The 15,942-nt window shown below is 36.0% G+C and overlaps 1 protein-coding gene across 2 annotated transcripts in view; it reads left to right on the top strand.

Moving 5' to 3' along the window:
- LOC106534248 (protein kinase C alpha type) overlaps window positions 1-15,918 on the top strand; it is a 77,686-nt gene extending 61,768 nt beyond the window's left edge. Inside the window, exons 9-15 of one of the 2 annotated variants that reach the window (XM_014030823.1) lie at window positions 2,714-2,743; window positions 6,524-6,667; window positions 6,747-6,920; window positions 8,834-8,925; window positions 9,116-9,178; window positions 12,684-12,822; window positions 15,393-15,918. In XM_014030823.1, coding sequence (XP_013886277.1) covers window positions 2,714-2,743; window positions 6,524-6,667; window positions 6,747-6,920; window positions 8,834-8,925; window positions 9,116-9,178; window positions 12,684-12,822; window positions 15,393-15,494 — 744 coding nt within the window. In that variant the 3' untranslated portion in view covers window positions 15,495-15,918. The remainder of the gene's footprint in view (window positions 1-2,713; window positions 2,744-6,523; window positions 6,668-6,746; window positions 6,921-8,833; window positions 8,926-9,115; window positions 9,179-12,683; window positions 12,823-15,392) is intronic. The other variant, XM_014030824.1, reaches the window with a different exon arrangement.
- Window positions 15,919-15,942: the final 24 nt, after the last annotated feature.

Here is a 15,942-nt window from a genome sequence, read left to right as displayed (position 1 = left end):
TGACACTCCTCCGTGCTTCAGAGTGAGATAATAACAGATCCAGGCAGGCGACATGATGTGAACAAAAAAGGGGGGGGGGGGGTATTCCTGCACCCTAGTGATGGTAAAGAACTAATAACATTAGCGTGTGACTGGACCGCTCCTGGATCAACAACAAACACATGTTCATCTGTAATGGCTGCCGTCTACTGGTGTTCTGAAAAAGTTTGTATCCCTGAAAAAGTTTCCCCACCAGAGTAGGAAGTAATCTGCTTTTCCCCCACAAGATGGTCCAAATCTTATGTGAAGTCTCTGACTTTTGTGTTGGCGCATCCTGGTGGACTATGTGTAAAATGTCAGAATTCATATGATGCTGCTACAGCTGATATATATTTGTTGTCAAAATACCTTTTGGTACATATGTTGTTAAAATAAAATGAACAGTCCAAGGATCATTTTACTGATATGTATAAAGACTCCAAAGGCTGAAAAATCTTGAAGTCTGTATGAAATTGGAGGTAGTTTGAGGATTAATTTTTTATGCTTTTTAAGTTCAAAAGTGGGGGTCGTATTATACGAGATCATATTATACATGAATAAATATGGTAATTACATGGTAATAAGGTAGTAATCACATTCAATTACATTTTTATTACTTGTAATTTCATGGTAATAAGGGTACCGTAAAAGAAAGCTTTACTAAAGATCTTTAGAAATCCTGAAAAAGTCTTAAACAGGACCACTTTAAGTCTTATAAGGCAGTCTTGATCCTCTAAAATGTTTGCACATAAGTGTACATTTGTGCTCTGTTGAGCTATAACTGTGATGAGATGTGACTGTTTTATGTTCTTTCTGAAGGGACTAATCTGATCTGTCATTTGCTGAGCTAGGTCTGGTTGTTGTGGTAACAGGTCCAGACGACCAACTGTGCACGCTGATCAAAACACACATAATGCTTTCAATTTAATTATTTTGTTTTTTTAACAGCTGGTCTCTGCTCATCTGAGCGCACTTATTTCACATGATGTTAGCAGGCTCTTTCTGCAGGAGGCATTTTTACAGTTTATTTAATTTGTTGCTATCAACATCAGTAGATTGTTAAGTTTCACCGCTGTGTTTGCATCTTACACGGGTTTCGATCAAGCTCCCAAACAACAAATCCCACCGCAGCAAACAGGAGAGGTTTATATAAATATCCTGTTTGAAGTTGTCCCTCAGTGTATTATCCCCTGGACATTACTCTTAATTTTTTGAATACTTTTTGGCCTGAGGAAGTCCTCTTTTCTCTCAGTCCTCTTCATAAACCCCCTTTGTGGTTTCTCCCCTTTTTGTCCCCCTAGCTTCCTGCTCCCTCCTGTGTCCATGGTGAGACTTACCGAATACTGTACATCCTGTGTCACTTGTTCATATTTAATGCAAGAGTTTCTCTCTTCCTCTCTTCACGTCTTGCCCTGCTCTCAGGACAGCCAAATTAACTTTAATCTAAAGGTAGCCCTCTCCCCTCTTCTTTCCTCTCCTCCCATCTTGCTCACATCACTCCATTAATCATTTGACATTTATATGTTGTGGTGAAAATATTCCTTCGTTCTTCATCACGTCTCTTCATGTCACCGTGGCTCTACTATGAATGAATTTATACCAAATAAGTACATTTATATTTTGAGAATAAAACTAAATGAATATGTGGTTGCTTCTGCTTTTTTTGTTGTGGCTCAGCTTTGATTTCACAGCTTCTAGTTTTAGTTTGTCAAAGGATTTTTCATGTTTCTGCATGTTTGAGTCATTTGTCTGTGAGTTACACTTTGTGTCGTGTTGTTTGCTCATATCCTCATCTAAACTGATGTTTGTGTCTTTCACTTTTTTCAACAAATGATTAGGATTTATTTGACAATATGTGAGTTCTACCAACAAACATGCCATGCTGGTAATATCAAACAGAGCAGTACATTAAGGACTCTTTAAAGCAATGTTTCCCAAAGTTGGGGTCGGGACCCAAAGTGGGGTCCTGAAACATAAAGGTGGGGTCCTGAAAATATTTTCTAAATTAATTACATTTTTACCTTAGTTGCCTAAAATTTATACATGTAGAATAATAAATATTGTTACTAYGCCCATGTTTAGTTGAYCTGATACAAATGTTTATCATCCAAAAATAGTTGTGGGCACAGGTCTTTGCTGCTGTTATTTTGTAGGTCAAAAGCTGAAAGGTTTGGGAACCACTGTTTTTAACAAGTCCTGTAGCTAAAATATCATGAATGACCACAAGGTGTCAGCAGTGGACTGACATTTTGTCCTAGATTGGAGTTATGTGCTCAGTGGTTTTGGGTGTTTTTGTTTTGATTTTTCTACATGATAAATTAAGCTCCACTTTAATATTTTATTTGTAGTGGAATTGACCTTGTTTATTCTTTTTCTGTGTTTTTTTTATTAAAATGTTGTAACACATGAAGTGAAATCAGAATAAGTAGAACAAAATAAAAACAAACAAGAGATTAGGTACTTTTTCTTAGCTGTTTTTACGTTTTTTTGTAACTGATACAGTAACCAAATTCAGCCTAAATTTGTATTTACAGCTTTTTCTTTGAGTTAGTTTTGTGTTAGCCATAAGTTTGTGTTTTTAAAAAACAATCTTGTGTTTCTCCTCAACTACCAGCTGTGAGTATAAAGGTTGTACCTACACGCACATGTTCAATGTGAGTCAGTGTTTTGGGCTCCCTTCTCCCTGTGGTTTCAGGACCAAGCAGGTGTGGAAGACTCTGATCAGGTGCGTCTGATGGAGATGAAGTAAGGCGGCTGTAGGCTCGGCTCGGCTCGGCTCGGCCCTGTCCGGCTCATTTCCTCAGCTTAAGCTCACGGGTTTGCAGTGACGGAGTGCGTTCTGCTCTGCTTGGTGTTTCTCTGCTGCTCGTTCAGTTCACTGGAGCAAACGGTTGTCGAGGCCATTAACACAACTAAAGATGCTCAGTGTTTGTTTCTCGTTGCTTGTTGGTTCTAGGTTTTATTAATGATGCCAGGCTTTAGTACTGTTCGTTTGCTTGTTATGTCTGGTGGTAAAATGAAACCTGAGATGGCAACGCTGGATGTGCTTTTGGGTACAAAGACAGAACTTGGTTTGGATCTGCTTGTTGTTTGTTGCTCAGACTGTTAGAAAAGTGTGCGCTGCAAGTAAAATAACCCTACAAGCTTCTAAAGCATCTGCTCTGGTGGGAGTTTGAGCATGATGTGGCATGAAAGAAAGGCTTTTCTGTTTTCTCGGGTCTATGTTAAGACATTTTGTTTGCTCTGGAGATGCATGTAGAGGTGGGCAGTAACAAAGTAAATTTACTTGAGTGTTGTACACAGTTTTTGAGAATTTATACTTGAGTAGCATTTTTATAGAAAAGGTTTTGCTTTTACTTCACTACATTTTAACAATGAAATCACAGTTTTTACTCCACTACGTTTCTCTAAAGGTTTTAGTTATTTTTTGGCAGTGTTTGTGTGGTTTGCGGTGTTGTATAAAGTACCTGAAAGTGATACTTGAGTAAAAGTACAAGTATCTTATCATAAAATGACTTTGGTAAAAGTTAACGTCTCCTCTATGAATATTACTTGAGTAAAAGTTTTGAAGTATATGATTTATTTTGTACTTAAGTATTAAAAGTAAATTTCTGACATAAAATATACTTAAGTAATAAAAGTAAAAGTACTGAGTAAAAATGAATGGTTAGATTTTCCAAAATACATTTATTGGGTGGTGACCTCTTCAAAAATATATTTTTTCTAAAAGTGTGCAGCTTTGGTGGATTATGTACAAACTAAATATAGTATCAGAATGGTATATATTTATACTTCTCAGCCAACCTCAATTAAATTCAATCCAGGAGCCACAATTTTTCAGGATAGTATTTTTTTTTACAAATAACAAGCTGAAATGAAATAGGAGAAATGACTTTCTACTTCTTAACTTTTTAAAAAATGTAAGGAGTAGAAAGTACAGATAATTGGGTAAAAATGTAAGGAGTAGAAGTAAAAAGTACGCTGAAAAATAATTACTCAAGTTAAGTACAGATAGCCAAATTTTCTACTTAAGTACAGTAACAAAGTATTTGTATTTTATTACTTTACAACTCTGGTAGTTTGCATCCATGTGTGTTCCACCACACACTGTAAAGTTACACATTACACCCCTGAACAGTAGGTGGCAGTAAACAGTTTTAATCCAGCTGCGAGGAGAATAATAATAATATTTTTTGTCAACTAGTGTTGCCTTATAGCTGCACGTTCCAGCAGGTCTTTGTTTCAATCCTGGTTAGTCCTGATTTGAACACAAACTCATTTCATTTAAGACTTAAGTTAGAGCTTTTTAGAATTTTAGTCCCTTTTTTTCTATTAACGGTTTACTACCAAATGAACTTTGTTAAATTTTTTTGAACAAAAGTGTTTCTAGTTTATTTTCAACTCAGCAAACTAGTAAAAATATTACAAATAACAACTAAAAAGCTCAGTGTGAAATGTTTCCATCAAACAGATGAGCTTCTTATTTAGTCATTTAGTTGTACTACCTGATACTAATACCTCGATTCAATCAGACTGTTCCAAGCCTTCTTGAAGCAGTGACTGTGTAGACTGAGGAGCTGACATTTCTTGCAAAAAGGGTATAATTAGGCTGATTTAGATTTCAGTGGTGCAAGGGGTAGTGGCTGCTGGTTAAGATCGCCTGAGCGCGTACTGTCTTTGTGTTTTGAGCAAGACATTTAACCCAACTTCCTCATGTATAAATCTGTTGCTGTGATTGTGGTGGTCTGGAGGGACCGTAGGTGCAGAACAGCAGCCACACATCCACCACTGATTGTGACTGAGGAGTGAAGGAATAATGCATCAAACTGTAAAATGTCTCTGAGCATCTGGAAAAGCATTATGTAAGACTGATGCATTATTATTGTTATATTTGGAGTTAAAGATTAGTTCAATTTAAAAAAAATTCCAATTGTCCTCAACTAAGTGAAATGCAATGTTAAAAAATGTCAAAATTGAAGTACTTTCGGCTCTTACGTGTTTCTGATGGTACATACTCTAGTACTTTAACTTAAGTAATAATTTGACAGAGATACATTTAATTTTATTGGAGTAATATTTGAGTAGGATCAGTACAACGACTCAAACAGAGCACTTTGTTCACCACTGGATGAATGCAGGAGAACTGACCCAAGTGTTGCATCCTTTCCTTTAAAACTGACCAAGTATTCAGTAGTGAAGGGAAGAAAAAACTATGAAAAAAATTCTCACTGTGTAAGGTCTAACAGCAACACAAAACAGACTCCTGAAATTCATTTATTTACTTATTTAAACCCGCATAAATTTGTTATAAATCAATGATATTGAATCAAAATGAGCAGCTTTCCTGTAAACTCAGATTGTACAACACACTTAAAAATAGAAAAGCTCCAATAAGTTAATGCTAATAAAAAGCTCAGAGTACCATTAATGAGTTTTCTGCAAATTTCTGGTTTGATATTGAACCATTTACTTATTTTAGATTTAAAGAAAACATTTTTTCAAATCAGTTTTCCTCCAGAAATGAATATTTTCATGAAATGTTTATCTAATGATGAATCTATAGCAGTTAAAAATAACCCAAAGTATTTTTTAAGCATTTAAACTTATAAGCTTGTTTCTCAGGAGCCAGCCGAGCTTTGCAGTTTTTATCAACAAATAAAAGTTTCTAATAGTATTTTGGAACCTTTGCTTCTAATGAATCAATAATCTAAATGAATGCATTAGCATTTTATACATTTCATTTTAATTTTTTCCTTATTAAATATATGCAGTATGTATTACATAGATTCTGTCCCACAAAACAGAACAATAGTCCTTATTAAAAGCTTAATACTATGATATAACAAGAAGTCTATACGTAGCTGATTTTGTTTTGTGTAAAGTAAGGCAATTGTTTTAACTTACTGAGTAATAAAACTTTGGTGAAAGATGTCTATACACTAAATATTTTCATACACTTTCAAAGCAAGTACTTCATTTATTAACGGTATCTAAAATCATCTAATTATTCTGTATTCAAGTATGTGTCATGTTTTCTGTCTTTTTTTTTCTCGCTATCAATATTATTGCCATTTTTATGATGTGCTGCATTATCATATTTTTCTGCTTCAAAGACTGCAGTTTTTTAGTGATTTTTAACTGTTGAACTGACTGGCTGATTATTTTGATGATGCTTTTTTTTAGCTCTGTCAGCTGCACAGCGTTGTCCTTTAAATGCAGTTACTTAGTTTTGTTTATAGTGGATGTGAAATAAAAAAAACAATAGTTTGAGTAAGTGCATCTAAAAGGAGCTAAAGATGTCAAAAAACACTCTAAGGATTGTGTTCATACATGTTATTGTGTTCATACATGTTTATTGATACAGTCATGAAAAAGTAGCTTTGCTTTGTAACTTAAGAAGTCAATCAGCTTTAAAGAACTATTTTCAATATCTATAGTTAGTATTTTCTGAAATATATCCTTTAAATGTTTGTTAAACATTTTGTCCTTTGTGTGTTGAGTGCAGAAGGCCAGGCTAGGCCCAGGTAAGAAGGTGATCACAGAGACGGACAACGGCCGCTCCAGCAACCTCCCATCCAACAGCTTGGACCAGGTCAAACTCAGTGACTTCCTGTTTCTGGCTGTGCTGGGAAAAGGCAGCTTTGGCAAGGTTGGAATTCAGGAAACAGTTATAAAAAAGGTTTTCCAAGATTCTTCCTACATCATTGGTCTTTTTGGTTTCTTTAAAGGTCATGCTCGCTGAGATGAAGGCCACAAAAGAGCTTTACGCAGTTAAAATCCTGAAGAAGGACGTAGTGATCCAGGACGATGATGTCGAATGCACAATGGTAGAAAAGAGAGTCCTGGCCCAGCAGGACAAGCCACCTTTCCTCACGTACCTCCACTCGTGCTTCCAGACTGTGGTGGGTAAAATATGCCTCTGGATATTCATCGGAACACGTTTCTTCCTGATCAGTCAGGTCCTGTTAGTTCAGAGTCTGCCTTTTAGCCAAACAGCTTAGTCATAAATTGTTGCAGAGGGCAGTAGAGGACAAATGTAACAAGTTCAATTAAACAAAGGCAGGAGGGAAACAAACAATCACCAGTTAATAAACTAAAGTAGGTGAGTTCACATGTACTGGTACTAAATTGTGGGTCTATACTCTCGTGCATGAGCAAATAACCTTTTGGTTCTGTCATTGCCACAGAGCCTGGGAGTCACATGCATGCAGCACATGGCTATGCTTACTACAGTAATTAGATCTGCTAAGCTCATCTAATTATGCAACCAATATTTCATGTGGAGTATTTAAAAGAAAATATGTGAAACAATCAAGATAAACCAACCTATTAGTAAAGAAACAGTAAAAGCTGTTAAAAATCCTGACTTTAAGGTGCCTAAGACATCAGTTTTTGTAATCAGTATGAATGCATTTTTGGAAAGATAACGTTGATAACATATTGAAAAAAAAGTCATACCGCTGAGATGAACATTGTAGATATATTCACTTGTGAAGAAGCAGGAAGTGATGTCAAAGGGGAATGTCTGCATGTGAACAGAGCTTTGCTTCAATGGCCAACAACAAGGACAAGAAAGAAGAAGTTGAGTTCAAAATGGGTAAAATCATGTGCATTATGCCAAGTTTCTTAAATACAAATCTGTGTTTTAGACTCTGTATTTGAAGAATATGCATGCCAGAGACACTTAGTATGAGTCTTCAGAAGCCATGAATAAAAAATGAATCTTGATACAGATTTACAATATCTATCCATGTCTTGCAACCACTCATTTCTCAGTTAGATGTAAAAATATATATATATTTTCCCCCTCAGAATGCATTATTTAGGATAAAAGTGGCTCTAAAACAAATGAACATCCTCAAACTTTTATAGTATTTTTAGAAAAGTCACAGCACCAGCAGGAGAATAAATACAATAGAAGAAGTAGCTTGACATAACCAAAAACATAGTCACACATGAACAAGTTTTCTCACAAAACTTAGTAAACTTGCAAAACAAATCAAAGTTTTACAGTTTTCTGTGTCTGTGTACAAAGTGATACTCATTTCGTTTTATTAATAAAAAAAAGGATATATTTTTTTCAATTTTATCTAATTGCTTGTAGGATAGGTAAGTTTATTCAGAAGGCCTTTGATTTTTTAAGGCCTATGATTTTTGAAAAATCAAGTTACTCATGACTTTATCAGCATCCCTTTATAAAAAGCCTTTTTATTCTTTATTACTGCGTGCAGAGAGGGCTAATTGTGGAGGTGCAAAGACGGAGAGAGGTGTAGTTTTGGCTAAGGGCGATGTCACTGCAGTGCAGTGAGGGTCAGAGCCTTCAAACGTCAAAGAAAAAGCAGCTTATCCATCAGAGATGACACTTTGTTTCAGGATCAGCCTTGTCATCAAGATGTTTCTGTTTCTGTGAAGAATGATTGCTTTGGTTATGATTGTAAGGGACAATCAAAGACAACTAGACTGGGGTCAGGCCAAACGTGTCACCAGTGTTTTATAATAAAGAGAATATTTCCTGACAGCAGCTGCGTTGTGTGTGTACATGTGTGTCTGTTTCTTTTTCCACAAACTGGTTTGTTTGTGGGCAATCTAGGTCACCTTGTCATGGAACAGATGACGCTAAAGATACAACAACACAGACTGTGAGGTCAGAGTAGGTGTTTAAACTGGACTGCGTCTTTGTCTGTGAACAGAAACAATGAAGTCTGTTGAAATTGGACACTTCTTTGAGAAACGATGTTTTTAACAAGAACTCAGAGGACTAGTTTGTTTCACCTCCCCTTAATAAACCTTCTCATGTTTTTCTGCATGCCAACAGGACCGCCTGTATTTTGTCATGGAGTATGTGAATGGTGGAGACCTAATGTACCACATCCAACAAGTGGGCAAATTCAAGGAACCTCAAGCAGTGTAAGAATTTATTTTAATGAATTTTTTTTATTGAGCAAATGTAGGATCGAGCTGTAACTCAAATTATAAATTACAGCCAAAAATACATGTATCATGCTTCAACATTTCATTTTTAAAATTATTTTCTGTTGTGTGGTAATGTTGTTTTTCTTTTCTGTTGTAATTTTGTGAACAAATTATTTTATTGCAGATTTTATGCAGCAGAGGTCGCCATTGGTCTCTTCTTTCTCCACAGTAAAGGAATCATTTATAGGTGTGTACTAATACAAAAACTCAATGCACACGGTTTTGTTTACAACAAATAAAACTGTGACTACAAGTAATGACCAAAACCTTTCAAATTTTTTTATATATTTTGGACTTCATGTAGTAGTTGTGAGGGCTCTTGAATTATAATGGTTTTCAAAGGGTTCACGTACAGAAAATGCATATGTTTTAGAATGAAACTTTATGTAGGCAGAAATGTGTATGCGGTTTATGTTCTTAAAAAACTGTGTTCTTGTTTAAAATATTATTTTGGGGGGGTTGCTTGTGCACAAGCTTGATTTCCACCCTTTTTCTTATATTAATGAGTAAATGAACAGTGGGTATCTAGTTATTTGAAAAATAGGAAACAGTATGTTCAAGTAAATAATGTAAGATCTGAATGATGAAATATTAGTTGTGGAGTCCCTCAGGGTTCTGTACTTGGACCAAAACTGTGTATTTTACCTTTGAATGGTTTAATCCGGTTGTCGAAGCTTTTAAATTTATTTTGTTTACTGATCACACAACACTTATTTATTCTGATGAAAATACAACAAATGTTGGAAGTGATACAGAGTTTAGGATAGTACAGACTTGATTTCAACTTAGTAAATAATCACTGAATTTGAATAAAACAAATTAAAAGATATTTGATAACAGAAAGAAAACTATCAAAGTTCCATTCTGTATTGATGATACTGAAATTTAGAGTCAGTGAAATAACATTTTTGGGTGTGTTACCAACTTGGCTCATAGTTGGCAACAAAAACTGAGCTTGCTCAAATTTGTTATTGTCCAAAACTGTTTACTGTGAAAAGAAAAAAAAATGATTAGGACAATAAGGAAAAACATTCTGCCTGAATTGTTGGTAAGATTGATTGACCCAGAAACACAAAAGAGCTGTAACCATAAACATTACCCATTTGACAAGCCAGCCTCCCACAGAGGCAGAAAGGTGAGGGAGAGTCCCAAAGCACTGTGTATTGAGTTACTTTTATACCTGCCACACACTCACCTCTCAGGTGCAACTGAAGCTACAATGAGCTACCCCAACCAAACCCTTATTGGGAAGAACAAACATGCCCAACTTATAGTAGGGATATCATGCTTTGAAATCCTTGCTTTTCACATTTAAATCATTTAGTTGGGGGTTTTATAAAGTGAAATTACAATGCTTTGGTTTGAATCCCTCCTTATTTTAACTTTACCAGCCCCCTCTTTCACCACTGTTCAGCTGTGTGTCTCATAGCAGCAGGATTTGATACTGTTCCTTTAAGATGCTTCAAGCCCCGCCCCCTCCTGCTTCCAGACCGGTCCACTCCGGTTTGAGACAAGGGGTTGTGTTTTCTATCGATGCAGAAGTGTTTTATTTACAATTAAATTGAAAATGTCAACAACAGAAAACTTGTCCATCCAGCCTCACATATTGAGCCAGAGTTAGACCCAGAACTCGAGGAGAATTAATAAGGAAATCGTAATCGGTTAGTCCAGACCTTATAAGGTAATTCCGTTGCAGATTATTTGATGTAATAGTTTAGAGCAGTGGTTCCCAAACTTTTTATCTAATGACCCACAAAATATCCATGGCGAAAACTTGTGACCCCAAATATTACTGGTCTGAGTACACGAACTTTGTTAATAACCCTAAAAACACAGGCTTTTTGACCATCTAAACAGCTTATACACAAATATAAACACTTATTCATACTTTTTTGTGTTTTTGTAATAATTATAGGGAAAATATTACATCAGCAATTATTTTATTACCCTTTAAATTGATTTCTGGAGATTATCCAAGGTGCTTCATGACCCATAATTGGGTCCCAAGCCCAACTTTGGGAACCAAAGTGCAGTGGTTCCAAAACTTTTCAGCTTTTGACCCACAAAATAACAGTAGCAGAGACCTGAGCCCCCAACTGTTTCTGGATGATAAACATTTGTATCAGGTCAACTAAACATGGGCATTGTAAAAATATTTTTATACTACATTTATCCATTTTAAATACACTGACCTCACTCCTTTGTAACAACTAAGGCAAAAATGTAATTAATTCAGAAAAATCTTTTCAGGACCCCACCTTGATGTTTCAGGACCCCACTTTGGGTCCCGACCCCAACTTTGGGAAATGCTGGTTTAGAGAAACATCATAGAAAACAGAGAAAACTGAATGTGCTGAAAAATATGAACCAAACAGAATACAAAGGTATCTCTGTAGCACTAGGAAAGACTAAATTATAATCTTTAATTATAATCTATAATTTATGCCCTTATAGAGCCTCCAAAATGTATTTAACAGCTGAAAAGTGGATTTTGCATGATACGTCCCTTTTAAGTCAGGTGTCAGCATTGATGAATAGCTGACATAGAAATCTCATATAATAATGGAAATTCTTGAAAAACCTTTATTTCAAACAAGTTTGAAGAAGCGCTGCACTGTAAATCAGGGAATAGATTTGTGGAATAGTCTTGACACTAAGATAAAAAATTCCACAACAATTTAAATGTTTAAAAAGATTGCTCAGTTAAATTTCTTGGGAATGTATGAAGCTATGTATTATTTATTAAATATATCGTTGGATGCCTTGTGTAATCCTTATGTTCTTGTTTTTATTTCATTGTTGGTTTTCTTTTCTCATATATAGAGATTGTTTAAGTTGTTTTTGTTTGAAGTTGTTTCCTAATAAGGGGCAGATATACCGTAATATTTGTTTCTTTTTTCTGCACTCTTTTCATTCAATAAATGATTTACTTTGTTTTTATGAACATTTTGTTGTTATTATGAATAAAATAACACAGTGAAAATAACACATTCTGCACATTGTAAAAAATAAACCTGCAGAGATAAAACAAGTACATAAAAACTAAAGACTCAAACTCCGAAGCCCATTAACTCTAAGAAAGAAAGGATCAGAAATAATTTTAGTAAAAAAAAAAAAAAAAAAAAAAAAGGCAGTGATAAACAAAATCACTGATATTAAAAGAAACAATCTACAAAATGAAGTTTTATCTTCAAATATATTGGCTTTCTTATCTCAACTTCGTCACTTTCCAGACATAATTTGCTTTAGGCTGCAGACTGAGCTCCAGGGAGGAGCTTTGTCCAAATGGGCGGTGCTTTGTACCAGCAAGTGCTTAGGCAGCTCCAAATGGCTTCCATAGGAGTTTCAAGGGTTTCACAAGCATGCATGATTGAGTCAAAGCAACATTCCAGTTATGTTTTTGATGAGAAAATAACATTATACCACTATGTAAAGCTGAAAAAAAAGCAGATTTTGCCCCCGCTTAAAGAATATGTGATATCCATGTTCCTTATGGAATACCTGTTTGTGTCTAATAGAAGACATATCCAGTGGTGTTGTGTATAAACACCAGTTTTGCCTCTGGTGTTATATAAGAACTCCGGGATATTTATAAAGAACAACATGACCATTTGTAATAAATAAAAAAATTGAAAACCAGCTATATGATTCACGTCTGTAAAATGGTTTCTAATGTGTCTCGGTTTCCTCAGGGATCTGAAGTTGGACAACGTGATGCTGGACTCTGAAGGCCACATTAAGATAGCTGACTTTGGGATGTGTAAAGAGAACATGAAAGAAGACGTAACCACGCGAACATTCTGTGGTACTCCCGATTACATAGCGCCAGAGGTGAGTCAGGCACATCTTGTCTGAACATATGCATACTGATATGTTTTGATGCATGAGGTCCTTTCTGTCACTATCATCTGAGTCTTGTCTGCCTTCTCCTCTAGATTTTCACTGCCTCAGGAGAGACAGACACATACAAAAATAATATGTACAAGTGTTTTCTTGTGATGCAAACATATATGTAGTTTGTCTGCTGGAAAATACAAATATAACCCAAACGAACAAAATTTGGATTTTTGATGCTGTTTGATCCATATGATCAAACGTTTTTAATGTTTTTAGATAAATGTTTCAAGACAAACCTCACGTTCACTGATGGACAAGATGCAGATCCACAGGTAAATAAAAGAAATAATTTACTTGAAGCAAACAGGACTTACAGGAGACCATCACTGACCTCAGGAAACAGGAGACCATCACTGACCTCAGGAAACAGGAGACCATCACTGACCTCAGGAAACAGGAGACCATCACTGACCTCAGGAACAAACTTCCAAGTAAAAACATATTGTGGAGCCCAGGAACAATCTCACAAATCTCATGATGAAAAGGGGGAAACTGAACACAATATTATAGCAGGAGAAGTAACTACATTAGGAACACCTGGAAAGCCAGAACAGAAACAGGTTTGGAGTTTTAACAATTATGAAAAAAAACTGTGCAAATATACCATCCGATTACAGCATTAAGAAAAGTGCAAAATAAACACAGAAAAAACAACATTATAATCACTATTTATTGGTAGCATCATTTTTTTCAAAGGTCACCCTAAGAATGTTGTCACTTCTAAGGTCTATCCTGACTTACTGTTTAAACTAGAGATGGGCAATAGGTGGCCTGCAGGCCACATTTGGCCTGCAAGTGACTTCAGCCCAATTTCCAAGTTGCCAATGTGCAAAAAATAAATAAATAAATAAATAAATAAAAAAGATAATTTTTTTTATAAAAAGTAAACTCTCAAAGCAGCTTTTTACGAAGCCCGTGAGGGGACATGGGATATTTTTTTTTCTTTTGTGTTCCCACGTAATAGTATTGCATTACCTCGCAATTCCTTTTGGGTTCCCTCGCAAAAGTAGTTCATCACCGTTGTGCCTGCCGGTTTATTAACAAACTCACATGTTCACCATTAGCAAGTTAGCCCACTGCTTTAATTCAGCTTCAGAATGAATATATCACACAGCCACGCATGTAAGTATGTCACATGCCAATATTTTGACACAGTGCAGCCACGCAACTTCAATGTCAATTTCACGAACCTGTGGCGACACATCCTGTATTGGTAACCAGATATTTCAAAATAAAAGGCTGATTTAATTCAGTTCATAAACAAAACAATCTTTTGCGTGGGAACGCAAAACAATTTTGTGAGGTAACGCAAAAGTATTGCAAGGTAACGCAAAGATATTGCGAGGGAACGCAAAGGTATTGTGAGGGAACGCAACGGTATTGTGAGGGAACGCAAAAGAAAAAAAATCCCCCCATGTCCCCTCGCGGGCTCCGTAGCTTTCAGAATAATTTTTGGAAATTACAAAAATGTATAAAAATGTCGCAGTGGCACTGAATTGGTTGTCGTGACAAAGTTTGCCACTAAATGATGCCTCCAGCTTAGATGCCACCTCGCACACACGTCTTTTCTACCAGTGAGGAAGAAACGTTTAGCGATGACAAAGAACGCAGGAAAGGAAACTGGACAGATAAACTAATTTCCAATATCAAATACACAATTTATGCTCAGATAGGTATGCTTTATTCTTTATTCTTACTAGGGGTGTAAGTCACCTCAAGACAACATTGTATTGATTTGTTTGGATGACATAAAAATGTTTTTTGATGTTGCAAAATCTGTCATGATACAAATTCAATTTTATTCATTTCACAAGTCTGCAATCTATATGTTGCAATATCAAATGCCCATCTAACACAATGATGATGTTAGATGGGCATATGATATCAATCCATATCAGGCGTATGATCACAATATTGATCAATGTTTCTGTTTTGTCTTGATAAAATGGAAACATAGCGTAGAACAGGGGTGTCAAACTCCAGTCCTCGAGGGCCGCTATCCTGCATGTTTTAGAGGTTTTCCAGCTCCAACACACCTGATTCAGTGATTGAATTAACTCTTCAAATTGGGCAGAAGCCTGTTAATCACCCAGCGATCAAAATCAGGTGTGTTGGAGCAAGAAAACCTCTAAAACATGCAGGATAGCGGCCCTCGAGGACAGGAGTTTGACACCCCTGGCGTAGAATGTATTGTTACACCCCTAATTCTTCCCAAGATGAAAAGGCAGCTATTATAAATTACTTGCTTGAAAACAGTATGAATGGAGTGTTGCCATCATCAAACTAGCTTTGATACATTTTCTATTTGCAATAAAGTTAGTGAAACATAAATAACTCCTTTGCCCTTGTGAATAGTGATTTAAAGTACTTTTATTTATTTTTTACTAAAGTTTCCAACCTTCTGGGTTTGTACTCAGTCTTTGTTTTATGCTGAAACTGTTATTGATTCTCTCTAAAACCCCTCTCTGATGGATCGGGAAGTTAACTGTGCTCCATACATGCAGGGTGAACACACTGTGACTGCTCAGAGTCAGACTGGCACTAATGCACCAGCTGGGATAACACAACAGGAGGTTAGAGAACCCAGTGCGTCCAGAGCTGTCTGAGGCAATGTGCACATTTTGTGTCCTTTAACACATTGCTTAAATTATTGATGGATTTGTTTGTTTCTGTTTACTTCTCTCTTCATGAGTTTAAAAGTATAATCTGGTGTTTAAGAAAAACAATCGAATGGCAAATGGAGTGAAGAAGATGAAGATATAAAAACACCAGATTGATGGGGAGATAGACTGCAGGTTTAGAGGAAGCACTATCTCTCTCTCACCCAAACACACACAGATGCAGGAAAATAAAACCCCACAGACCATAACAAGGATGGGTTTGATTGATTGACGCATGCAGACGAGTGATGACTCAGTGAGTTAAAGATAGTTTAAAACTTGTTCTCATCTTTGCAGCTTTCTCAGACAATGTTACCATACCATACCATACCATACCATACCATACCATACCATACCATACCATACCATACCATACCATATCACACCATACCAT

The sequence above is a fragment of the Austrofundulus limnaeus genome, unplaced genomic scaffold (genome assembly GCF_001266775.1).
Source record: "Austrofundulus limnaeus strain Quisiro unplaced genomic scaffold, Austrofundulus_limnaeus-1.0 Scaffold1122, whole genome shotgun sequence".
NCBI classification, from domain to species: domain Eukaryota; kingdom Metazoa; phylum Chordata; class Actinopteri; order Cyprinodontiformes; family Rivulidae; genus Austrofundulus; species Austrofundulus limnaeus.
The sequence above is the reverse complement of the archived record's forward strand: the minus strand, read 5'-3'. Positions and strand labels throughout refer to the sequence as shown.